Source organism: Epinephelus fuscoguttatus, linkage group LG10 (genome assembly GCF_011397635.1).
Source record: "Epinephelus fuscoguttatus linkage group LG10, E.fuscoguttatus.final_Chr_v1".
NCBI classification, from domain to species: Eukaryota; Metazoa; Chordata; class Actinopteri; order Perciformes; family Serranidae; genus Epinephelus; species Epinephelus fuscoguttatus.
Window position 1 is genome coordinate 35,129,656 of NC_064761.1, and position 26,855 is coordinate 35,156,510.

Genomic DNA, 26,855 nt, shown 5'->3' on the forward strand with positions numbered 1-26,855 from the left:
CCCCATGACCCTCAAGAGGATAAGTGGTTACAGAAAATGAATGCTACTGACTACTTTACTGAAGCTGGGTTTGCCTTTTTTGAGAGCTTATATAGCACATGGCACTGTTCTAAATTTAATGAGAGTTCTTCTTTGACCATATCTCCAAGGTGGTACTCGCTCATAAGTTCCCATTCTGCGCCCAACATGTTGTTGAAGGGCCCACAGTCTCCATGGGCCCTTGTGCACACTATTATGACGGGCCATAATGCACACTGTGGTGTCACATATTGTCTCGTCACACGACACTGGACAACATTAACATCATTACATATCTGTATATTACAAATATACTGAAGAACATAAGTTACAATAATAACTTCATTTAATAATTTTAATAGTAATTCATAGTTTGGGGCGGCAGTAGCTCAGTCTGTAGGGACCTAGGTTGGGAAACAGAGGGTCGTTGGTTTATGTCCTCATATGGAGCATGTACTGGCAGCTGGAGAGGTGCCAGCTCACCTCCTGGTGCCCTTGGGCAAGGCACTGAAGTCAGGGGATTAATAAAGTATGTAAAAGTAAATACAGGAAATGGCGCTGTTCTTAATTTAAATGTTTTGAACACAGGCATATGTCCAAGGTTGGAACCCCCCCCACCACCACCACCACTGACTATATTTACGCCCCTGATGTGACCCCTTTGCAATCCCCAACATTTCCTTCAGTAACTTTAATTTAATCTCATATTTTTTCTCAGTAACTGATTACATTTATTTTCTACATGTGACTAGTTACTTCCTTTTAGATGATTATAGAATATAATGAAACAGGACACACAGGATTATTATGGGCTGCCTCTCCTCTCCCTGTTAATGTTTCCAAGTGTGTACATCTGACACTTTCCTCTCGCACCTCTCCGGTCCATCTTCACCATTCACCTCCATCCTCCTCTGCATGTCCAAGTCAATCTCACCTCCCCTCCGATTGGCTGGATTTGTTATTCCTGTTAAATGGGCTGCGCGCTGATTGGCTGCGGCGGCTCCTTCGTCACGCGGCTAAAAGGGGTTTTTACTGGAGGTTTCTTCCTGTCAGCGACACATGTAGAACAAGCAGCTAACGGGACCCGGAGAGCAGACCGGAGGACAGTCAATTACAGCCTCCGTGCCAGCTTCGTTATTTCTCTTTTTTCTCCTTCTTGTGTGTCGCGTGTGCCAAAAACACGCGCTCCTTCTCGGTCTGAGGACATTACGGCATGCGTAGACGCGTAATTACGCCTTGCGATGGACTCCTTTTGTTCCAGCGAGAAAAAGCCCAGTAAAGCAGTAAAACGGGAACCATCCGGTGGAAATACTATCTGATAACTCCATTTGCAGCTCCGCTCGCTCGCCACAGCTCGAGCCGCCCCTCGCCGAAGGTTCGCAGCCGCGCGGAGCTGGAGGCCGACCGCGCGCGACACCCGCTCCTCTACCTGTACTTTTTTTGGGACTGTTGAAGCGTACCTGTTTACCTGCCTGACCCCGCAGGACGTTAACTTTACAGCCATTACTCTCAAAAGAGACAAACGAGGTGGGTGTTGGTTGATGTCACCGCTTCTGCTGCACGCGTAAAAAAATGTTTAATATTTCTAATTATAGCCTTTCTGCTGATATCTGATCGCCTGTGTGTTATTTGCGACATTACCCTCCTCCCCTTCATCCCCTGTCCACGCACCGACACCACCGTGATGCTACATTTCTTTTATTTTCCATTAAAAAGCGGCAGCAGCAGCGGACAGGAGCTTTTAGCACATGGCTGCCTGATATGTTTTTCCTCTCTGTCTCTGCCTCTTTCTATTTCCATGACTTGGTCTCTGCGCCCAAATTGCCTGCCCGTGTAATTACTTGAGTTAGCCCATTTAAGTTAAAAGCCACCCCCCTCCTCCTCCTCCTCCTCCTCCTGTCCCCTCCATCTCTCAGCGGAAAAAAAAGAAACTCCTCTCTGAATGAAACTTGACGATGGTCCGTCTTGTTTATCCGGGGAGTCACTTTCAGGTCGGCTTTTTGATTCATCTCCTTTTAGATTTAATCAGCACTAAGGTACGCTGTGGTTTGTCCCTAAGAGCCATCGCTAATGGGCTTACTGAATGCTTTTCTGTGTGCACCCCCCCCCCCCCCCCCCTTCCTCCCTCCCTCCCTCCTCCTCACCCACCTCCCCCCCTTCATCCCTCCCCAGCTCTAATTAGCCTACCTGCCTTTCAACAAAGATTTGGCTTTATCCAGGCATGTAGTCTGCCTGACCAAATTGGAGAGGATTACATGTGAAAGAGCCCACATTCATTTTGTGGCTGAAACAAACGCCTGCGTTGCATTAGACTCACACAACACTTGGCTTGTGCTGTTAAATATGACGGATCATCTTCAGGTCAAAGGCCCAGCATGCATCAGTAAACAGAGTGTCAGTTTGAAGCCTGTTGGTACAGTATCCCTTTGTGTTTTGCCACCAGCACCACCTCCCAGCTATTCAACCTGCACCACAGTGAGGAGTTGTGTGGCGAAGTATGTTTAGAATTTCTCAGCCCGAGCTGCGTAATTGTTCCTGTGGCTCCCGGGGTTAACAGTTAACAGACGTTCATCATGAGAGGTCCGACGAAGCAACAGCACGGGGATGAGGCAGAGATCAGGGGCAGATTAGTTCACTAAATGACTCGGAGCTCTTGTTCTTGTAGCAGAACAGGACTCGGATCTGCTCCCTTTATGATGTCAGCTATTGTGTTTTGGTGCCATTTGCAGCCTCAAATTTCAAATGTCATGACCTGTGATGGTGGTGTGCACGACCCTGCACACCCCTGTGACCCATGCATACCCTAACCCTGGTAGAAGTGTGATGAACTTTGTAGGAGCCGCCTGCTGACATCGTTTCCTGTGTGTGTTTTCTCTCAGGGACAATGGTGAATCCCGGAGGCAGCAGCCAGCCACCACCGGTGGGCACAGGCTCTCTGTCCTGGAAGCGGTGTGCAGGGTGCGGGGGCAAAATCGCAGACCGTTTCCTCCTCTACACCATGGACAGCTACTGGCACAGCCGATGCCTCAAGTGCTCCTGCTGCCAGGCCCAGCTGGGCGAAATCGGCACGTCGTGCTACACAAAAAGCGGCATGATCCTCTGCAGAAACGACTACATCAGGTGAGGAGAGAGACGTGCATGCATTATTTAGATTAGCGCTAATTTTCAGGAGATTATCGGTGATCATTGTTAGTGCAGATTATCTGAAGCGGCTCTTACGTTACAGGATGAATTTTTTAAGAGAACTGTGTTGCCTCAGAAATCAGATAAAAGTCCTGGAAGATATTAAGAGGCAATATTAAATCAAGTTAGAAGCAGGCAGAGACGGAGCTAGTCATGCGAGGATCAGCAAGGTTGGGTGTATTTCTGCAGAACATGTGTCTCAAATTGTCCTAACATCATCAGTGTTCATTAAAGTCTCCTGGTTGAAGTCTCCGTGGTGTGTCCTGGAAGAGGTCAAACACACTGGCGTGTTGACAGAGCGCAAAGCAAAAGAGTTGCTCTGCAGGCCATCTGCATGTCTGTCCTGTTTGCTGTTCATGGTCAACTGAAGGACAGAAAATTGGTCCTGTAGGATTCATGTTTGCTCTGCGAGACATGTGTACGCTGTTATTTTTTTAAAAAAAAATTTTCAATGTGACAGAAAAGCACCATTTAATTAGCAAAGAGAGCCTTTTTAAATATTCTAGTAGGTGTGCCAGACACCCAACCACAGCTTATTGATGACACTCTCATTCTGGTAATGTAGAGCAGGCTGATGTGACGGCACAAGGTTTACTGAAAGTTCAGGTACTTTCTTGAATCACCCTGCGGGGGGGAGATGGTATTGATTTCTATTAATTAACACTTTTATATCAATGCAAGTGGATTTTTTTTTCTGTTTGCACAAGATGAAATTTAGTTTGGGTTCATTTTTTTTGCGTTAATCAAAAAGATGGAGCTGCACTACAGTCAACATGCAACGCTGCTATTAAATCTGCACGGATAATTCAAAATCTAAAGTGTGCCTGTGTGCTCTCACACCCACCTCATAAAAAGGATGAGGAAGTCAATGGGGTACTTCATTCATAATGGGACTATAACGTAATTAAAATTGGAAGGGGGGGGTGTGTGGATACACCTTTCCACTTGTAATGAGAGCATGCTTGGTGGAAGAGCTAAAACGCATATTATGGAACCATGAGATCTCTGTGGAGATAAAGATAGGAGCGGGAGGGAGAGGGGGGAAAAAAACATCTGACAGTGAGTCTACACAATTAAATGCTTTAATTATAGTCCCCCTCCATTTCCTTTAGTCCTGATGGGTTTTATCTAATGAGATCTGGTCCCTGGCTTGTATCCGCTCCCAATGACGTGTCCGAAATGAATGAGAGCCACACTGCAAACAAAACATTTAATTAACCAAATTGGCTTTTGAGAGAGAGCAAGAGAGAAAGACAGATAGAGAAGAGGGATTATTGCGAAGGCCATTTGCCGCTGTTTTTTCTCTCGTCCCCCCCTCCTCCTCATCTTAAAGGGGCAGACTCATTTTTGTAATAGACTGCTTACACCGCCACATACATTTTAAGCTCCAAACTTAGATAAGAAAATGCTCATCTGATTGATCAGGAGTCGAAACGCATCACATCACAGCTATAATGGGATGTATGCCTGGCCTGGGATGATACCCATCTCCCATCAATCACAATATTCACACGCGTCACATGACGTCGTCTGGTTTTTCACGCACCACCAAAAGCTTTAACTTGAAGCCAAAGTTGCATTTGCTGTGGGGATCATGTTGTTTTAAGCTGGAGGTGATATTATTTCTGCGGGCTGCTAGTAGAGGGAGAATTAATTTACTTGTGTGGCTGCTGGATTCAGGGAGAATGCTGTCCCCTTAATTGAATAAGCCTAGGTAATTAAATGGCACTTTTCCAATAGAACGTGTGAGGTAAATCTAATAGTTGGTTATTTAATATCACTTTGAAGTCTGCCCACTCAAGCACTATGACAGCACAAGAGAATGTGAACTATTAGGCCGGGGAAAAAACCGGGATCTCAGAAATTAATTAAATCGCATGCAATTTAGGGGAAACGTTTATCTTGATTTGTCATAACAGAATTAATTCAAGGCCTTCAATTCACTTGGGGCCAGATCTGTTACTCTGAATTAACCAAGTGTAATTTGGCTGATCCCCCACCACCACCACCACCCTCCACCCCTCCACACACACACACACACACACACACACACATCTCCCCACCCCCTGTTCCCAAAACACATGCACAACACAGATGCACGCGCACCCTCCCTCATCCCAGCAATCTCCCCACCCCACCCGCCCCGTCCCCGGCCCCTCCACCCTTTTCTCTAATGCAGCTCTTGCCATTATGCAAAGCCCCGCTTCAGTATCAATATGGCCTAGTGCTTTTAAGGTGCTTTGGCTGCTGATGTAGAGAGGCATTTTTAATGGACTGTGTTGCAGAAATCATTGTTGTGGGGTAATTTTACCCTACTCAAAGGCCTTGGTGAATGAGGTCTGCATTTACCAGACAGCCCAGCAGCAAGCCATGCTATATTTCACCTGGCAGTCAGTGCTGAAATGAAATCCAATCGTCGTTGCCTATATAGACAACAGACAGCTCCAAATGTGTTTTTTTGTTGTTGTTTGTTATTTAATTTAATCAAACACCTCGGTCGTGGCGAAGTCAGATCCACGGATGGAAAAACAGATAAATCAAGATGGAGCCAGAAACATAGTGAGGTTTTTTTTTTTTTTAAGGCGGAAAAAGGCTGAAACCAGATGTGTCACTGCAATTAGAGTCCCTTGGCCTTAATTATACTGACCTGTGGTGTCTACTTCACCTCAGCGCTGTAGGTGACTGGCGGAGGAGGCCATTAGAGCCCAAGTTCAAACCGATATACCAACTTAATTTAGCACCTAAAGGCTTCAGCTCCTTAAATCAAACACTAGCATCGAGCGCTATCCCCTGATAAAATAATTAACCCAGTATGAGTTCCTCACGTACAAAAGTCTGCGGTGAAAACGTCCTGTAGTCTTTGTTTCGACATCTCTCAGAAGCAAAAGGAGGGAACTCAACACAGAGAACATATTTTCAATTTGAGCAAAGTTTGAGCTTCAGAACGAGGCGGCTTTGATATGCACAAACCGAGTGTAGTTTTGCTTTCCCACAGATTGCACGAGCACAAGAGTCTTAAAGCAGGGCCTATATGTTCATTTCCACTATCGTGTTTGTCCCAGTGAAAGCAGAGAATTGGCAGTGTTGTGACGACAGTCTCCAGTTAATTAGTTTCTGAAATTGAGTTTTGATGGAGCCTTTCCAAATGATGCTAAGACAAAATTTGCTTCTGCCTAGGCTGTCTCATTGAAAGCCATTTCTGTGTCCCTTTGCAAAGAGCTCCGGCTTGTTTGTTCGTCAATATATCTAACAACTGCTTGGGTTATGGTCGGTGTGGTAGAAGCGTTTATTCCCCCGCTCTGTCTCAGCGTGAATTTGTTAAATACTTTCCATAAAATTGTCCTCAAGAATGTCTGAACGGGAGAAAAAATGCAGTTTTACATCACTTTCCCCTCTTTTCTTTTTAATTTCTTTTAAGCCAAACAACTTTATCTGATGCGCACACACCAGTGTTAACCACTCCCCCCTATCCCTTTCTTTTTCCATCCCTCTCTCCCCTTCTCTCCGGAGCATGTCAGATGCCGTGGTCTTATTTGATTGCTTAGGAAAAGTGCAGTGATAGAGCAAACACCCGGTGAGATATGATGACAAATGGGTCCAGATCCCAGTAAATTACTTTCTGCTCAAATCGAAATTTCATTCAGTTTGCTGCTCACCGAGATGAAGTAATCTAAATTGTGGACTCAGAAGGAAGATAGAAGGGAAGCTGGAGCAAGCATTTCATTATCAAGAGGCAGAGGGAAAGAGAGAGGGAGGGAGGGAGAGGGAGAAGGTTAGGGACGAAAGAGATGAGCAGAAGCAAATCTAAAGTGTTGACACCATGATTGAAAAGGTTAACCCATGCACATTATATATCAACCCGAGTAGCTACTGGTTTCTAATGGAAACACGGCACTGACAGAGCATTCACAGGAGTCCTAATGGCAAAAGCACTACGTCTCCGCCTGGATGTACAATCAAATCCTCTTAGGTCCTGATTGCTTATGTTCCAGGTTATTATTAGGTTGCAAAAAAATGTCTGCACCCAAAAGTAATATGCAGTTTCAGCGCTGGAGGATTCATTTCTCCGTCGATATTGTGATGATTCTCGATTTCTTCATTCTGTTGGTCTGCTGTATGTTTTCCCTTCAAGTTAGAAATGGAGCCGGGGAGCAGTGAGCTTAGCACTAACTCAACAGACACTAGTGTGGATGCCACAGTTCATTACACAAGGCTAAATCTATGACGAGGCCCACAGTGGGTCCACACTAACACTTGCTCTTCTTCCTTCCTCGCAGATTATTTGGAAACAGTGGAGCTTGCAGCGCTTGTGGTCAGTCTATTCCAGCCAGCGAGCTGGTGATGAGGGCGCAGGGCAACGTGTACCACCTCAAGGTAAACTCAAGTTTCCTCTGTGAAGCTTTGAAACAGATAACGTGTGAATGCTGTGCGTGTTTTTTAACATTATAGGCTGGTGATTAACAAACTGTGCTCACAGTGTGAATAAAGTTGTATTGATGCCAACTGATCACACAGCCATTTTATTTTGAAAGTTGTTTAGGAATTTAAAGATAGCGGCACAGTAAAGCTAATATCTATGAAGAGCGAGACGGTTTGAGGCCAATTTTATTATTTAAAAAAGGACAAAAACATTAAAGTGAGAAGTTTCGTTTTTTTAATAGTAACCATTGTACCTCAAAATAAAGACAAACTATCTGAATGTAACAAGTAAGTGTCTCAAAATAATGTGAATTTTTTCAAAATAAGAGTTAGTTTTTCAAATAAAGACAAACTATTGGAAAGTAACAAGTTAGTTTCTCAAAATAATGAAAAAGTTTTGCAAAATAGTGACATGTTACCTCAATAATGGGAAGCCTTTTTAAAATCACAAGTTTGTATCACAAAATAAAGAAACTATCAGAAAGTATCAAGTTAGTTCTCAATATAATGTGAAATTTTTCAAAATAACAAGTTAGTTTTTCAAAATAATGAAAGTTTTGCAAAATAAAACATGTTACCTCAGAACACAGGAAGTCATTTTAAAATAATGAGTTAGTATTTCAAAATAAAGACAAACTGAAAATGTCGTTAGTTTCTCAAAATAATGTGAACATTTTCCAAATAAGGAGTTCGTATTTCAAAATAAAGGGAAACTATCAGAAAGTAACAAGTTAGTTTCTCAAAATAATGAAAAAGTTTTGAAAAATAGTGATATGTTACCTCAGAATAATGAGAAGCCTTTTTAAAATCATGAGTTTGTGTCTCAAAATAAAGAGAAACTTTTCAAAATAATGGATTACATCTCAGATAGAAACTTTGTTAAAGTAATGAGTCTAAAAATGAAGACAAACAATACTTAGTCATGATTTTGACATCAAGTAAATCATTTTTTGAGACGCCAACTCATTACTTTACTCATTTTAATGACACACAGGGTCTTGTTTTTTGTTTTCGTCACATTGGCAGAAATGGGCTTGCAATTGGAATTTGAAGATAGTTGCACATTAATAGAGCGAGACAGTTTGATGCTATTAATAATTTAAAAAATACGGTCAAGTCTCAGCGTTTAAAAGAACCAAAACATTGAAGGGAGAAGTTTAGTTTTTAAGCAGTAATCATTGAACTCGCTTCTTTGGAAACCCATTTCTGCCAGTGTGAGGACAATAAGACAAGATCCTGTGAGTCTTTATAACCATAAACTTTGTCGAAATAGTAACTCTGTATCTCAAAACAATGAATTAGTATTTCAAAGAAAAGGACTTAGTGTCTCAAAATTCTGTGAAACTTTTCAAGATAATGGGTTAGTACCTAAAAATAGAGAGAAACAATACTGTGTTCTTATTTTGACTCAAGTCATTCTTTTGAGACACCACCTCATTTTGAAAAAGTTTGTCATTTCAATGACTTACAGATCTTCATTTTTTATCTCATATTGGCAGAAATGGGCTTCCAATTGGAATTTCAAGATGGCGGCACAACAAAGCTACTGTCTAGATAGTTTAAAGCAGTTAAAAAAAAACACGGTCAAGTCTCAGCGTTTAAAAGAATGATCAAAGTAGCGAAGTAAACGCTTGAAAACGAAAAGTTTCGTTTTCAAGCACAAATCATTATACTTGCCGCTATGGAGGCTCGTTTCTGTCGTTGTGATGAAAAAAGAAAGAAACTTTGTTAACACAATAACTTGATATTTCAAAATAATGACTTGTTATCAATGGAAAAAATGAGAAAAAAACAGAAGTTTTTAATTAAAATTACTTCAGGATTTTTGTTTGTTGTCACTCTGGCATTAACAGGCTTCCATTTACAGGATCTAAAACAAGGAGGAAAATAATTAAATTGCCAAAGGGTGAGAAGAATAAGTTGACTAACCAGCCAACGGAACATAAACAGGAATTTAATAGCCATCTATTTAGATATCTGATTAATTGTTGAGGTCATTTTTTTAAAGCTAAAATGCCAAACGCTCCAGCTTCTCGACTTCTCTTCTCAAGAAGCTGCTTTTCTTTGTCTTGTGTGACAGTAAATTAAATATCTCGGGGTTATGGTCTATTGGTTGGAAAATAAAAACACATTGGGTTGAATCAAGTTGAATCAAGTCAATAATAACGGGCATTTCTCATTTCAGTCATTATTTTTGGACAGTTTAAAAACCAAACATGAAGCAGTTAGTCAAGAAGCGCCCTGAACTGCTGTCTATTAGTTGTGCTTTCCACAGTTCCACCACTGACACCTGCATGCACAGTGGTGCAGAAGAAGTATGTACATGTTTGCGTTCTCAATGTTCCGAGGTGTTATTACGTAACAGGATGGAGCGCTGCCTCGTGGTCCTCGGGCCTGGTTGTGAGCGGTTGTTTCTCTGTCCCCCTGCTGCAGTGTTTCACATGTTCCACCTGCCGGAACCGGCTCGTCCCTGGGGATCGGTTCCACTACATCAACGGCAGCCTGTTCTGCGAACACGACAGACCCACAGCGCTCATCAACGGCCATTTGAGTTCACTGCAGACGAACCCACTACTGCCCGACCAGAAGGTAAGACCCCGACCCTCTCCGTCTGGTGATGGAGAGCGCTCCAGAGTTCTTTGTGGTCTCTGTTCAAAGTATGAAAACAGGCAGAGGGCTGATAGCTTCCAAGGAAAGGACAAGTCGGTAAAAGCTCGTCATCAGTCAGCTGGAGTCATTAACAGGAACAGAAAAACATCTGTAATTTTCACGGCAACATTTTTCACTCTGTTTACATTGATGTCGTCGATTCACTGCGAGGCATGCAGCCGACACTAAATCTTACAGAGCAGAGATGAATTTTATTTTTAGACAGCCAATGGATTTTTCCATCATTCTTGTTGGAGGACACGCGCTCAGAAAATCTGTATTAACCGTCAGCACAAAACATGTGAAAATGATTTTTTTGTACTGCTGTCCCCGCGCTCGGTTTGTTACGAGCAGATACATATTTGACTCATCTTGAATTTATTTGCTGTCCCGAGCCGCACTTCCAACCGCGCTGAAAAATGGCGCATGCTGCCATTAATACCGAGTGTTTAAACCAGCATTTGACTACTGTATCAACAAGACCGGGATCACCTGGGCTAAGTTATCACTCCAAGGCCAAAAATATGTATCCAGGGCCCGAGGTTGAACACAGACAGCAAGCTGCAGCAGCCAGTATATCATGGAGGCTGTCATCATGGCTTTCCCTGATTTGATCTTGATGCCTCCAGTGAAAGCAAAACAGAAGGCCTAATCATATACGAAGGATAACTTCATTCTTCAGGATAGCTTCATTCTGCCCGCAGGAGATATAATCATTTTTGCCTCACAACAAGGAGCTTTATTGATACCTTGTCTGCACACACAGCACACAGAGAGAGATATGGGGGGTGTTTGGAGTGTGTCAGACTCTGACTGAAAGAGGAATTATATTGTTGGGAGCATGCATTTCACCTTGAGTGGTTTTGTGAGTAGAGGAGAGGTAGAACTCCATTAAGCCCCCCTCTCTCCCTCCCTCCCTCCACGTCACAGGCCTTTTAAGGGCTTGTCACTTCTACAAATCAGCTCTTAGGGCTCTTAGAGCTCCTCACATTTAAATTGAAAGCCGTTGCATTATCTAGCTTAATTTTAAATGTCTGTTTAAGTCCTTACTCCCACCCCCGATGTCTCTTGCAGCATGGCTGGTGTAGTAAATATGAGGCCTCATTGTTTATTTATGCGCTAACATCAATTGTAGTGAAAACTGCTGAATTATTGATGCTAAAATGCAATCTGAATATTGGCCCTGGTGCTTTAATTATAGCAGAGAGAGAATTATTAAATAAACAGAGACACATCGCTCAGTGGGAACAGTCTCAGGATGCTTTTGTTATCTCCGTGAGTGAAACAAGGAGAATTAGCCTGCTGCTGCTGCTGGAGCACTTTATCAACATTTCTTTTGCTAAAACACAACGCCTCAAATAACGCAGACTTAAAGTAAGGATAGCAGCTCTCAGAATCGATACACCTCGTGTATCCTCAACAGCACGACATGGACTGAGTGTAGAAACACGGGCTGGTTTAAGCAGAGAGGAAAAATTAAGCAGTCACCGCTCACACAGAAACATGGGGGTTATCTGCTGACCGTTGTTTTGATTATGTGCGATTTTGCCGTGACATAATTGGTGTTGTCCGCGTTCATAGCGCGGGACATTTGATGCTCATTTATTAAGCTTTCTTCCTTGCTTCTTCCTAATCTCTTTGTTCTGAACAGACAAATTACCTCTCTCATACGGAGCTGCTTTGACCCAGGGGAGCGAGACCCTCCCAGCGTCAGTCACTTTAATTAGCCCCCAAGTAGGAGTTTGCAATTACTAATAGACTGAAGCCCTCCTAGTGATTTGAGGGATGAAGGGAAAAGTAAATCGCCTCTGAGAATCATGAAGAAGAAAAAGAAGGGGAAAAAAAGAAAAAAACATTTTTCTGTTTCACAGGACTGAGCACCTCCTGCAGTTATGTTGGAGCGTGGTTATAATTATACCAAAGAGAATCGCTTCATGGATGCACTTTTAAGTTAATGCAAAGTAAATGGGACACCAGATGGGTTTCAAAGCCTGGCTGATCAATAAATTAAACACTGGTGGAAAGTAGGGTCTATCAGGGTGAAACATTTATGGCATTTTGTGAACTGATACTCTCAGTGAGGATGTTTACACGCACTAAATAGTCCAGTTTTTGCCTTTATCCCGTACAAGACCTCATGAAAATGAATATTCCTCTAACACTCCCATTTACATGCAGCCTTGTATACTCCGATAAGCGCGCGAGGTGTGAAAATTAACACAACAGCGTCAGCTAGGGCTGGGCGTCCTGAAAATTATATACTGATATTTTTAGGCTACATCTCAATACCATACATATGTCTGTATTTAGATCTCCTCAAAATCACTTCATTAACGCTATGACTGGGAGACAAAATCAAACATAACACTTCTGACCAAATACCCTCTCCAATGCAAAACAGTTTTACGGATGATTGTTGTTGTTTTTTTCATATCTCAAGAACGATATATCTTCATATTGACCAGCCCTAGTGTCAGCTTCTAGTGTGACATAAAACATGCTCGGCAGCGCTTTATAAACAATAACATGGCAATAACAATTGTTTACCTTCTCTGGCATGTGGAGGTTGATCTTGCATGACCTGACCGAACCCGACCCAAGTCCAAGACAGTTATAACCGATCCCGACCCGAGCCCAATGCAATTTGTTACCTGACATAGTTATTGTTATCATGGTTACAGCTTGTCCATTTTCATTTGTTCAGTCTGAATATTTACAGCCTGAAATGTAACAATTGGCCTGTGTTGCGTTCAGGCGTGGTCACTTAAATAACAAATTCCAGCACTTGAATAGGCCATAGCACAACACAGCAGCATGTCAAGTGGGCTGAACCCGAGCAAAATTACTGATTTGTTATCCGAACCCAGCCCGTATCCATACTCTAGTAAGGAACTCCCGAATCTCATTGTTTTCCCAATTTGTGGGCATATTCAGCTGCTGTTTGTCTTCTTTGAGCTAGCTGCTAACTACTACTTCCTGCTTTTTAAATAACATGTCGTCCAGATGTCACACCTGTCCTGCCCATGGTCCCATCTTGCGGGCTGTCCTGTTCATACAGACGCCATTTCATATTATCATGATACAATATTATTGCAGTTTTAAATATGGTGCGATATGCTTAGTATTGCAATAAAATATACTGTGATATATTGTGAGTAGTTACTTTTTTCCCAACTGTAAATTCTGTCCTCAAAGGAAAACATTGTCAACGAGTGTTTTGAGCACCACAAATGTTCTGCACCTGTGTTTGTTTGTAACCAGACTGAGACCACCTCTTGAAGAAGGTCTTGGTCCGGTTGTTTTGGTGCGCACCTGAGTGTGATTGCTGAGTTCACACCTGCCCAAACGGACTGCACTTAGGGGGCAAACAAACTTGAGTTCAATTGAACCAAACCAAACAGTGCAGGTGTGAAAGCACCCTTGCGGTGTAAAGTCTCTAAAAAGAGTATAGTGAAGTCAAGAGTGCTCACTCTGCAGCAAAATCCAGGGACCACAATGTCCCCAGCAGTAACAGCACAGCACACTGACAGGCAAATAAAAATCAACTGAGGGGTCTCTGACAGATGATTTGAATCTCCGACTTTAAGGGGGCAGCTCGAGTAAAACCCCCAATAGAGACGCATATTCCCAATGGCTTGTATACACGTCCGAATAATGCTGAATAATAGCGGCACATTTGATATGTATTATCTGGAAAATGCTAAATTCAGAAAAAAAGGCCTTAGTCGGAAAATCCAAACTAAACATGCTGTTTACATGACCCGTATCAAATTCAGAATATTGTCATATTAGGAATAATAGTGGAATAATAGCGTGCATGTAAATGTGCTCAATGACGGCTCAGTTTTGTTAAATTTGTATTTTTTATCTCACTCCTCAGGTGTGTTAGGCGGGAGCCGTGCAGGAAGCAGGATGTGTGCCTTCATTTTAGCCCTTACTCATTGTCACCCGAGACAGCGTGGATCAGCAGCACCCCAGCCTTTTAGCTGTGCTCCCAGGCCCTTTGCCCTGAAGGAATCCTCTACCCATCCTACCAGTTACCTGACTTTTATTTCTGCAACCCATACCCAACGCTCAGCCTTCAACCTTGGCTTTTCCCCAAATATGGGTGGATATTTGCACTTAATGCACCTGAATCGGGACACTGAGGACTCCATGACCTTGGAATTTTAAAAAAAAAAGAAAAAAAAGGGAGACCGATGAGGACTCTTCGGGAAGAGAAAATTAAAACACAGAGGATGTTGTGACTGAAGTGAGGGGAAGAGAAAAAGACTAAAGATGTGAAAGATGCAGGCTTTTCAACTCTGCATATTTGTTTAAAGACATTTTGGGGGAAAACCTGGGACCTTTCTTTTTTCCTCTCTTCCTTTTCTATCCTCATTTCCCAACAACATGGTGTTTCCACTTTATATATTTTAAGTGTTGTCAAAGGGGAATGTGTTTTTTTTTCTTTGGTGGTATATATAGAAAACGATGGGGTTTTAAAAAAAAAAGAAAAAAATCTGTGGCTTTTTGTGGAAAAACAAATCATGAACACTCTCTTGGTGTATTTGTAAAACTACCATGTATGTACAGTATGCATGTAAATGTCGTTGTCCAGGCGTGGCTACAGTACATCCGACCCTCCGCACTCAGCTCCAGTCCTCCTCCTCCCCTCGAAAACCTGAACCCATCGCAAATGGAAGAAATTTGCTCATAGTCAGTAATGTAGAGATCATCACCAACATATAAATGCTGAATGAAAGAGAAATTTATTTGTGATATTTTCCGAGACATTTGCTCCAGTATGGTGTATTTAATTAATAAAAATATTGAAGATTTAAAAGCCTCCTTAAATTCATTGTAACGTTTCAAAATCGACACTCAGAGGTACTGAACTTAGATTTTGCAGGTCTTAGAGCCCTCATTTTTGAGAACTGGGACAAAACCTTATTTTTTGTTTTTTTTTTATTTTTACTCTAAAATCAGGCTGGAAAATATATTTTAAAACATTTGTTCCCAATTGATGGGTCGCAGGTCTGTTCTGAATGGACTGCAAGTGACGCACAAACACGTCAAGTTTGTTAAAAACACGCTTTGTTTTTGGCACAAAGCTTTTATTTTGAAGTTAGTGACTAAGGGACAGCTTCTGGACAGGGACAGCAGACTAGCTTGACAACATGACCAAACACAAGTATGATGCTGAATGTATTTAATTGTTTGGACCTTGAACTAAAGACTGAGGAGAAATCTGGACCTCGTGGCTGGACCAGTTGGGAACCACTGTTTTAAAAGATTCAAGTCTTGACTGTTAAACCTTGTAATGATTTGATTTTTCCTTGAATCGCAAACATGATGGATGTCAGAGGTAAGATCTGATGGAGTTGACGAAAAGTTATATGTAATTGTTAATGTCACAGCAGTCTTAGTGAGGAGCCATTTTATTTTTTCAAAGTTGCTAATGCTAATTAAACCATAACTCTTATTTAGTTCAGATTACTGGTATTGGATAGCAATAATATTTTATGAATGTATCATAAAATAAAAATATGACCAGTACTTGCGAAACATTCCTGCCCTTATGGAAACCAGGAAGTGGGACAGGAGTCCTTGTGATATAGCTGACTTTTACACGTGATTAAATTATGTTTTTTGGTTGTTGTTTTTTTTTCAAATTTTTGACAAATATCTGGGACACATCTTTAAAGGCCCAACATCCTCAAAAAACGTAATTATCATATATTATAATTAAGCAATATCACACTCGAGTTCGTGATGTTATACTCCTATATCGTCACGGCTGTGATTCGGTCATAGGCACGAGGCCGCAGACACGAGTATAACATCACGAGCTCGAGTGTGATATTGCTTTTATACAACAGTTCAACAGTTAAATAAGCAAGGATTAAGAAATGTTGAAAAATGAGGACAAAATAGATAATTTAAGCATTTTATTTGTCTTCGGCCAACAAAAATAGTTCCCTCAGGATTCCGCTGTCACCGTTGCTATGTAACGCAGACATGGTGCGCCAGGTACTTACTCTTTATACATATTTATCTGCACATGTTCATTAATTGTGCAGCCGGTGAAATAAGTCTCTGGTGACTGCATGGTGGACTGTCGCTTCACAGGCACAGCCGACTCTGCCTTCTGATCTGACAGTACAGTATGTTGCTTTCCTCCAAGTCATTGAGCTCCGCTGATGAAACACTGACAAACCTGGATGTGTGCTCAGATGGATTCAGCTTCTCCTCTCCCTCATCTTCCTCTGCTGACCATTCATAGTTCAATTCAAAACTTATTTTAGGAAATAAATCCATATTTTTGGCTGTTTGACAGTGGATGAATTAATTAGCCTACAACGCAACTGCTAACCTAACTGACACTAACCGTCAGCTTTGATTTGATTGTTGATTGCAATCAGCTGTGAGGCGGAGTGATACATACACAGTGAAATAACCGTGATGTTGTACTCCAGTATCATCACGGTTTTACTGTCTCTCGACCAATCAGATTGCAGGGCCGGAACTAACTGTTGTATAATTAATTATTAGAATATTATAAAACAAAGATGATGATCGCAGTACATATTTACACCAATGTTATCAGCACATACTGTTAGTTTTAGTTTTTTAAGGCTTTTAAGTAGGGCTGTCAGCGTTAATTGTGATTCGATTAAGGTCCAAACATAATGCGTTATTTTTCCTTTAAATCTCCTTTATTGCATGCTGCTATTTTGTCCCTTCGACGCACCCTTACTTGTTGTCAAGCCACCGCAGCAGCTTCCTGCTTCTACAGTGATAAATAATAACGTCACCACTGAGTTTTTATGTGGCTCATGTCACTTCATAAAACTCCTGGATGAGCTTCTACCTATGAGCTGAGCACACAGGTGCAGCTAATCAGACTGATATCAGAGGGCAACCACATCTCCAAAGTCAGCAAAGCACTATTTCGGAGCGTGCAAACCGCCACAGACCTGTGGATGAAACTTAACTGAAGAAGTTAACTACAGCACTCATTAAATGGACGGAAACTGACTGCAGACCAGTCAACATTGTGGAAGACTTGGGTCTGAGGGACTTCCTCAGGTTGGCAGATTGTCACCAGTCCTATGCTTTACCATTGGGGAGAACAATAGTTTCACGCATAAAGGAGAAAGCTACTAAACTGTAACTCCTGAAAAGTGACAGTGCTGTTGCATTACCCAAGGGATCACTGAACATCAGTGAGTAATCACAGTTATATTGGAGTCACTGCACACCAAATTGACACTGATTGGATGACGTACTCCTCAGCTTTAAAGGCTCAACCAAAACCCCACAGTTGTAGCAGTGCAGCGCTGATTTGAAATAAATAAATCTAAAAGTCAAGATAAAAAAGTAAATTTCATTTGATTTCCAATCAAGACACTCTGGTAAGAATTTCTTCAACTTGTCTATACGAACTTCAAAACTGTTTTAAAAAGCAAAATAATGGAATTTTAAACAAGCGATTAAAAATGTGATTAATTATGTTTAATTATTGACATTCAGTGATTTAATCATTTGTAAGCCCTACTTTCAATGCATTTTTAATGGTTTGAAGTTGTGAATTCTTGTCTGGGACAAGGCCGTTTTCTGACAGCGGGCAAGTTTAGAAGTTCAAACTAGAAGTGAAGTTGACCTTTGACTTTTTGGATCACTTCATAATTTTATCCTATTAGACATTTGTGTGAAGTTTTGTCATAATTAGTGTATGACTTCCTGAGATATGGCCAAAAACGTGTTTTGTGAGGTCACATTGACCTTGACCTTGGACCAACACACTATAATCAGTTAATTCTTCAGTCCAAGTGGACATTTGTGTCAAATTTGAAGAAATTCCCTCAAGATGTTCTTTAGGTGTCACGTTACCAAGAATGAGATAGATGCAAGGTCATGGTGACCTTGACCTTTGACCACCAAAATCTCATCAGTCCATCATTGAATACTAGTGGACGTTTGTGCCAAATTTAAAGACTTTCCTTCAAGGTGTTCTTAAGATATTGTGTTTACCAGAATGGAATGGACGTACGGATGAACAAAAGCCGAAAGCCTCTGGCCACGGTTATCGTCAGTGCGGAGGTATAATAATGAAAGCAAATGAACATATTTTATAAATTGTATTTATTTTATATAAATATAAATCCTTTAAAAATAATCTTCCGAACCTGAAACAGAATTAGTGTGTTGATAAGTTATAATTTTTTTTTGTTTTTGGTGGGACTTGATTTGTGCCAGTGGTGAGTGCTGAGAATTCTTCTGTCGTTTGCCTTGTGATAAAGTTGTCTTGAGTCTGCTGTTTTTACAGATGAAGCATTTCAGTTGCGTCTTCATGTCTGAGTTACATAATTACCACAAGTTCAGTTCATCAGGTGCCCAAGAATTTATCCTTCATGCAAAAGCCTGATATCAATGCACGACTTGTCCAGCACACCATTTAAAACCCTCTATTGAACATTCTGCAGGGCTGCCATTCAATTTCCAGCCTGGCAATCATCAAGGTGCATGATGAGCGTCTAACTGAAAATGGATAAACATGTATCCTCTCTTTCTGTTCAAATGACCGTTTGCTATTCATCACTCTAATACCTGACAGAAATAGAGGAAAATGTCCCTTTGAAGATTCAATTACTGCAGAGAGGGAGAGAGGTGTCTCTCTTTGGCAGGCACAAATTGAATGGGCTATTTGCAGAACAAATTGGTGTTTGAAGTCCTTGCAAGACCTAATAGGTCTGAAGGAGGAACCTGGTAATGGCTGATGCGCTTATCTGTGGAGTCTGGGCTCCTCATGAGCCCGCCGCCGCTGTGGCTGAAACAATGCTGCTGTACAGGATAAGATGCAGAAATCAGCTCCAATAGAAGAAAAAGGGCCAAAAGAGTAAACAGACTTTTATGTTTTCAAATTTATATGCTACAAAAATCTTGCAAAGCCAGAAGAAACCGATCTGTTTTGAATGCGGACGCTTCTGAAAACATCTCCCTGAAAGTAACCTCTAACATTGTGATTACTAAATGTTTGAACATGAGTTGCATTTATAGGAAACTTGAGTGGAGTTTTGAATTACAGTGGATCTGTCTACAGCTCATGAAAATCTACTAGTGGAGGAACAAATCCTCAAGAAGGGCTTTAGTTTGAAAGATACCCCAACCCACGGTAGAACAAAACACAACTATGTTTTTTCATTTTAATATTTTCTTTCATACCATAAAACGTCAATTAAAAGTCTTTAGTAGCCTGGTGTAGCTACAAATTTTGACAAATAAAGGCCTGCCTGAATTAGAGGCCTGGTCTGGTTGCCAAAGAGTTCATTTTTATAGAGGTTCCTTGGATGTTTCCTGGATTCTTGACTTCCCACTTCAGCTAATGTTAGTTAGCTGCTTCAGTCGGGCATACAAATATGAACGTTTAAACTTTTGGCAATATGGAGATGCTACACATCGTTAGCTCAGTTGATTTCATTCTACTGAAACCATGGGCACCAGAGACGACTGTAATTCATTCAGATTTACCAACATGACAAAAAAACGAGTAATTACTTTTGCAAAGTCAAAAACACACTCAATAGAAAAACACTGCAGATCCAGATAACACAGCAAATGTTCGGTTCTTTAGGGGGAGCTACATAAATCTGCTGCTCTTTTATAACACTGTTAAAGACAAAGGAAAATAGGACACATACCTTTTTTTATGTCGCCTCATTACTCCACTTTTCTTCCTGCCTCAAAAACAGTCGCACTTTCTTGTCTGGTCTGTCTTGGGTCGAACATCAAGGTGTTCCACTCAGTGCTCCCCCTACAGGCCTGGAGAACATCCGTTGTGTTGACTGGATCTGCAGAGTTTTTCCTGTTGTATTTGTCTGTTTATGACTTTGAATGTATTTGTTTTGGCTTTCTGCAGCACACCTTTACATTTGCTGAACGTTACAGTTATGTTTATTTTGGAATTTTATATGTGTTTTTTGAACTGACATCTTTACTCAAACAAGGTTTAGATTAGCCGGCATATGTTGGCTTTTTGCTGGCATCATGTGTCGTTGTCCGGCCCAAATTTTCAATGGGAAATATGCCAAATAAATAAAATTATTTACAGCATATTAAGGAGCCTAATATTGTGAGACCTATGGGATATGCTGCCAAGACATAAACTTATATTGTGCATTATACTTTTATTATCCATTTTAACAGCGTACAGATCTATTTATCCATCGAAGCCAAACAGACTGCGTCCCTTCCTCTTCAAAGAATACACCATGTCCATGGCAGTTAGTGTGTTCGATGTAGTTTGGTGACAGCATCATGGATCACCCTCTCCAGGAAGACCTTGAGCACACCTTGAGCAGGTCTCCTCATAGATCAGACTGGAGATGTACGTAAGCAAGGTGAGCCAGATGGTGGGCTTGGTGTTTCCCTGGATGTTATCATGGAGGACTCAAAAGTTCAGGCTGTTCATATAAACTGTTCAGACGTTTTACTATGAGAAGTAATGCACCTTAATTCGTACATATCTCACGTATTCATGAGCCAATAATTTATGCATAACCCATGTATTTTGGAGGGCTGTGACCAGTGAGCTGACAGGAGTAGACAAGGAAGCCGTCCTGAGTGGTTCAGTTAGGAGGCAGGTTGAGGTGGTAGGACTTTCACCCTGGAGACTTATGTTTCAAACCATGTGAACTTTGAGGCATTTTACAAACATCGTCCTTTCCCTAAAACTAACCTCCGTAACCTTACATTAATTATTTATATTTATGTTACAGGCGTAACATCATTCGTGGGGTGCTTATTCATCGGGATATCATACAAACTGTTGTGGGTGCATTTTCGTAGAATAGCATTCAGATCCGTCTCCTCTTTGCCTCTGCCATTCATCTCTTATTAGTGACTCCCTTCAGTTGACCGCCTCTTCATTTAGGCTTGTTTTCAAATTATCTAATTTGACAGGCTTGGAATGGAATTTTGTATTCAGCTGCTGTTTAAATGAAGGCTGTTATATGGCTATTTAAAACATGTTGTTCTATATGGCCGTAATTCTGGAATATTAACAGCCATATTGGCCTCAACAAAACGAAAAGCTTAGCGTAAACTCTGTTCTGATGCTGCAGCATGTTTTGTCCTAATGTAAATGTGCATTTTTGCCCTTCTCAGCCACCGTACAAATGTCTGCTGTATTTAATTCTAAATTAAAATGAGATGATCAATAAATAGTAAATCAGGGAGAAGAGGAACAGACAGCAGCTTCAAGTTAAAGACCAAAGTATTCTGAAAGGTTCACACACAGACAGAAAGCACTCTGGACATGTTGCAGTTGCTTTAGAGCTTTCTAAGTTGCTCGAGGTAAATGCATGGATTAACTTTTCAGGATCATGTTTGGACAAGAGTCTCCTCACTCCAGCAATATTTTTAGATGATAAAAGGCTAATGCTGGAACAGACTTAATATGACTACTAATATTTAGATCGCAGTCCAAGACAACACCTGGCCTGACTCACAGTCATTACAGATGAAGATTAAAGGTGTGCAAAATGCAGAGCTCAGCAGACAGTAGTACCAAGATAAAGAAAACAACGGTTTTAATTTAGGAAATTTAAGATAAGCATTTTTTTGTAATAGATACCATAAATGTTGTTTTGTTTTGACACATATTCACCCTACATATGATTGGAAAACTGTGGAAGTGAACATGACATCATCTGTTGGAGCTTGATATCATTGCAAATGCACAAAAGCAATATGGTCAGATTTACAAAAAATAAAACAATCTCGAGGGATAATTCAGCTTTTCTTTTTTCATGTGACATTTAAATGGAGCTTTGGCTGGAGGTTCTATGAACCACTTAAAACAGGAATTTCGGGGGAGCAGCTATGTAAACATCATCAAAATGTATTAGTACTTAGATGACTGCGAAATGCTTCAAACACATCATCCTCATTTAGCTTAACTGCTGATTTGATTTAAGGTCTTTTTGGATGGTATGAGTATGAATTATGAAACACGGTACAGTTGTCGTCCAGTGGTTGGGAGGTGATAACCACAGAACCAGACCGCGCTCTCCACTTTCACCTGCTTATTAAACGAGTCTCAGGCCAAAGAAGCCTCTGACTATCAGATTTTTAAAAAATGAATTATCCTTTAAGTTGATTTTGGGTTTGATTTTGCTTTTAGGTGTAATCCACATCATAACAACACTATTTCGTGCTACACTAACGTTGGCCTTTTCCATTATGAAATCCGCTTGGTTCCATTAAGCTGTTTACTCACACACACACACACACACACACACACACACAGGCACTCACACACACACAGACATGCACACATAAACACACATGCATACACACATAAATAAGCTGCACACATGTGACACACACACATTTCATATGTCTCCCTATTTTAACTTATTGAACAAGTCAAATAGGTCAGTACCAGGCTCACTGAAAATATTAAAACACACACACACACACACACACACTATCTACACATATAATCCATATGTGAGAAGTTGCTTTGATGTGGCGAACCAGAGTGAGGGCTAATGGATCTCACCCGCAACAATGGAGCACACTTAAATGGCATGTCTGCCTGAGGGAAATCACTTTGCCTCAACTCCAGCTCCTTCCTGCTCTCACTGGGGAGTCTGCCGATGCACCACAACTGGATTACTTATGATTAGTCACCTTGTATTTATTTGTAATTAGTTTATGTCTTCATTCTGCCGCATGGTTCTGATTTATCTCAGTGTGATTGGGAGGTTTTTATGGAAGGCTCCACAAACCTGGGAATTTTATTCAGAAATCTGCCAAACTAGTTTTCTCTCTTTACTGTATGAGAAACAATAAACATAACACCTTCCAGATGCTTCATAATAAGAACTTCAACACGTTTTATACATTTATTTATTGAACAAAGTAAAGGGTTTATGACCTGGGAACACACTGTGCCTTTGTCTTAAACTCCTTTCAGTTGTTGTGTAACCATACATTTTGTATAAAATAAGTAGACGTAAACTTCAGGTCTGAAAACTGCCTTAATTCAGCCACTTCAGGCTGCTATAGACCCTTTAAGGGCCGACGTCACAATGACGTCATGTTATTAGCACGACTCTCCACCACAGAGCTGTGGGCTACATAGGAGTCTTAAAATGTGGTCTTGTTGTGTTATTGGGAGCCAGAATAGAAGGAGTCATGGCTCAAAACCAGCCGCCACTGCCCGTCAACAAAAGCAAAGACAGCTATGGTTAAATGCGATAAGACCAAAGGACTGGACGGAGGCCATCATCAAAAATGCTCACATGTGCAGCGCACACTTCATATCAGGTTAGGGAAAAAGTATTTCCTGTTGTAGGGATGAATAACGTTGTGTGTATTAAGGGTTATCATGTCCACCTCATCAGAAACTGGGGAGGGATTGCGCTAACTTATGCTAACTTTTTGGCGCATTAGCTAACATTAGCTTCAATAGCAAAACAAACTGGAGGATACTGATCAAGTGTCGTCCTCCTTTGTAAGATTTGCATAGTAATCAACCACAAAGCTTCCTGTGACATCATCCATCCACTGAGTGAGAGCAAAAGGGTCGGCCATTTTGGTCCCGTTGGTCAGTGTTCACTTTTTCAAGTAACACTGGCGGTCCCGGAGAGTGAGTGACCTGACATGGTGCATCTGTAAACTCAGTCTGACTCTCTACACCAACATAAGACCCTGTTGGTTGAAGAAACGGAGTGTTATATTTCTACATGAATTAACCAACGGTTAAGTTAATCACACATTCACTCCACTTGACACTCTGCTGCTCAGAGTGCACTCTGCCACTCTGAGAGTGCGGTGCTCTGAATAAATGAACGGTACAATTCAGACAATGCTCTGAATTTACGAATGGTCAAGTTTGCGCCAGAGTGCGCTCTGACACTCAGAATGCATATTTCTGAATGCATCACTCACATTATCTTCCTCCATTGTCCAAAACAAGCCAGCAGAAGTGACTAGCTAGTGCTAGCTAATGTCTGTGGAGAGCTGTTTTACATCCAACTAAGCCTCGCCCACCAAAAACATGACACTGTTTACTAACAGCAAAAGGGTCTGTCCAGTCCAGGATTAAGGGGAATGTATTGACAGAAATGGAATATAATATAGTACGTATGTTTTCTTTAGTGTATTATCACCTGAAAATAAGAATTGTGTTTTTGTTACTTTAGAATGAGCCTGACGTGTCTACAGTGGCCCAGAATGGACAAACCAAACATTGGTTCTGGATATGGCCATTTGTGTTTTAGCCTGATTTGCACCTCCCCAAAAATGTAAACACACTTTACAGTGACACATACCTCCTGACTATTTTTGTAAGCTGAAACCATTTCCCTCAGTGGAAATGAAACTTTTATTTACTTTAATTTCGCAGGTAAGATAATAAAGCATCCACAAAATAGCGTTTTATGTCTTGTGTGTGATTTATCCTGGCTTCATATGAGCAGAGGAAAAGTCCACTAGCCGCTGGGCTAATTAAATGTCTTAGACAGTTGTTTTGTTGGTGAACCTTGTGAGTTTTAATGAAGTCGAATTTTGTAACGTTACCTTTGTTAAATGTTGCTGTTGTCCCTGGCTTCATATGAGTGGAGGAAAAGTCTGCTAGCCAATAAGTTAACCTTGACAATGTTAAGGCTTGTGTAATAATGTTAGCATGTTTGTGGGGAAAGTGTGTCAAATAGACAAGTGTTATGTCAGTAAATCTTGTGAGTTAAACTGAAGCCCATTTGTGCACTTGTGTTTGACATTGTCTCTTACGCCACATTTAATGTGTGTTTTGAATCAATCAGACTTTACAGCACTTTATATAAACCCCACAGCTGACTGGTGTTTGGGGGTGTAACTGCAGAGTGTCACAGACACTCCAGGGCAAAAGTATAAATGCTCACATCTGCATAGGCCACATGTTAAGACTGAGCTGAAGCACAACTATGAATCTGCCTTAAGAATGGCTAAAGCAGAATACTAACTACTGACATACAACATGCCACAGCCTCACAGGGTTAACTGTTCATTTCATCTCATCTCATGTTTCCTGAGATGTATCTGAAACAAATACATGCTGTATTTTCCATGTCCTGTATTTCTTAAATAGAACTTCCTCCATACATCAGTCAACTTTAATTTCTTTATTTGTTCCATCATTGGCTCATCCATCCATCTGTTTTCTTGGCCAGTCTTGATCAGATTTTGCCAAAACCTGTGAAAATTATGCATCTCACCATCGCGTTCCAGCATTTCTGTAATTACACTGATTAGGTCCAAGGGGTTTAGTCTGTTCCTTTGTTCATTTGTATCTCATAAACCATTTATCAGATTTTGACAAAACCTGGGCAAGTGATGCATCTCAGCACCACACTCCAGTTTTCCCAGATTATAATGAGAGTAGGTCAAAACATCATGATACAAAGGTATCTCTTTACTGATTGTCCAGAGTCAGGAGGGGTGCTCAAGCCACTTCTTTCTCAAACATATCAAACATTAAATGGCATATATGCCAGAAAGGTTCACACCAGGTTTAGACTATCTGTAGATGTTGCTGCATGGTGTTCAGCATGCCTCAGCCTAAGCTTTCAGTGAAACCTGAAGCCCCTTAAAACACCATAATGGTGTGAAATGTGGTTCATAATTGTCTTGTTTCAGCCCACCGTGGAATCAGCAAACAACTTAAAATAGTGCCTGGCCCAGGGTGCTCAGTTACTTAGCAGGGTGTTCAATAACACAGAGAGGGACATGCAAATATTGGTAGGGCAATTATTGGCAGTCATGTTTGGCCTAAAGTAGCAGGTAACTCTATCCTCTCCATTATGTATGCTGTGAACTGTGGTGCAAGGAGCACCGTCAAAGCTTTGCTTTTTACTGTTAAAAGGCCCACCTCCTGACGAAAAGAGGCTCACTTTACGCTCAGATGTCCTTCGCAGTGGAAATGCACTCGTAATGCAACAAGAGAAACAAAGCACCTCCTGCCCTCAGGACTCTTATCTTCTTAAAGCCACATTCACTCTGAGTGGAATTTGTTAACACTCAGCGACGTTTCTTAAAAAAAAAAATAAAAAAAGGAGGAATGAATAAATTAATCTTTTCACATTTTCACACAAGAAACAATCTCAGATTCCCTAAAATATGTCTGAAATATCTTAATTATCTAAAGTGTAAATTATTTTTTATAAAATATTTTGATCTGCTTTCCTTTTTTTAACTTAAAAACTTGCCCTGTGCCAAAAACAGTCTCATCTCAGACAAGAATTCACGACTTCAAACAATTAAAAAATGTGTTAAAAGCCTCCAAAATCTAAAAGTAACCGTAACATTGGTGTTAAACGTACTGCTATCATCATCTTTGTTTTAAAATATGTTTTTTGTAAAAAGGTTGGCCCTTTAAAGATGTGTCCGAGATTTTTGTCAACCCTGTTAGATTTCTACAAAAACATCTTTTAATCAGTCATAAAAGAGGTTAGCTATATCACAATGACTCCTGTCTTGCTTCATGGTTTCCTAAAAGGTGGGAATGCTGCTAAAGTATGGGTAAATTGGGCTGGGCAAAATGGCTCGAAAGTAATACT

At 41.0% G+C, this 26,855-nt stretch overlaps 2 protein-coding genes across 3 annotated transcripts in view; one reads left to right on the forward strand and one right to left on the reverse strand.

Annotated features, from left to right (window-relative positions):
• Positions 1 to 26,855, reverse strand: part of LOC125895849 (uncharacterized) — a 369,147-nt gene that overhangs the window by 208,014 nt on the left and 134,278 nt on the right. The gene's annotated exons all lie outside the window — the stretch shown is intronic.
• On the forward strand, positions 1,053 to 15,094 carry lmo4b (LIM domain only 4b). Its single transcript, XM_049588005.1, has 5 exons — positions 1,053 to 1,545; positions 2,898 to 3,138; positions 7,479 to 7,575; positions 10,054 to 10,209; positions 14,150 to 15,094. The coding sequence occupies exons 2-5, from the start codon at positions 2,903 to 2,905 to the stop codon at positions 14,156 to 14,158; spliced, it is 498 nt and encodes a 165-aa protein (XP_049443962.1). The 5' UTR covers positions 1,053 to 1,545; positions 2,898 to 2,902; the 3' UTR covers positions 14,159 to 15,094.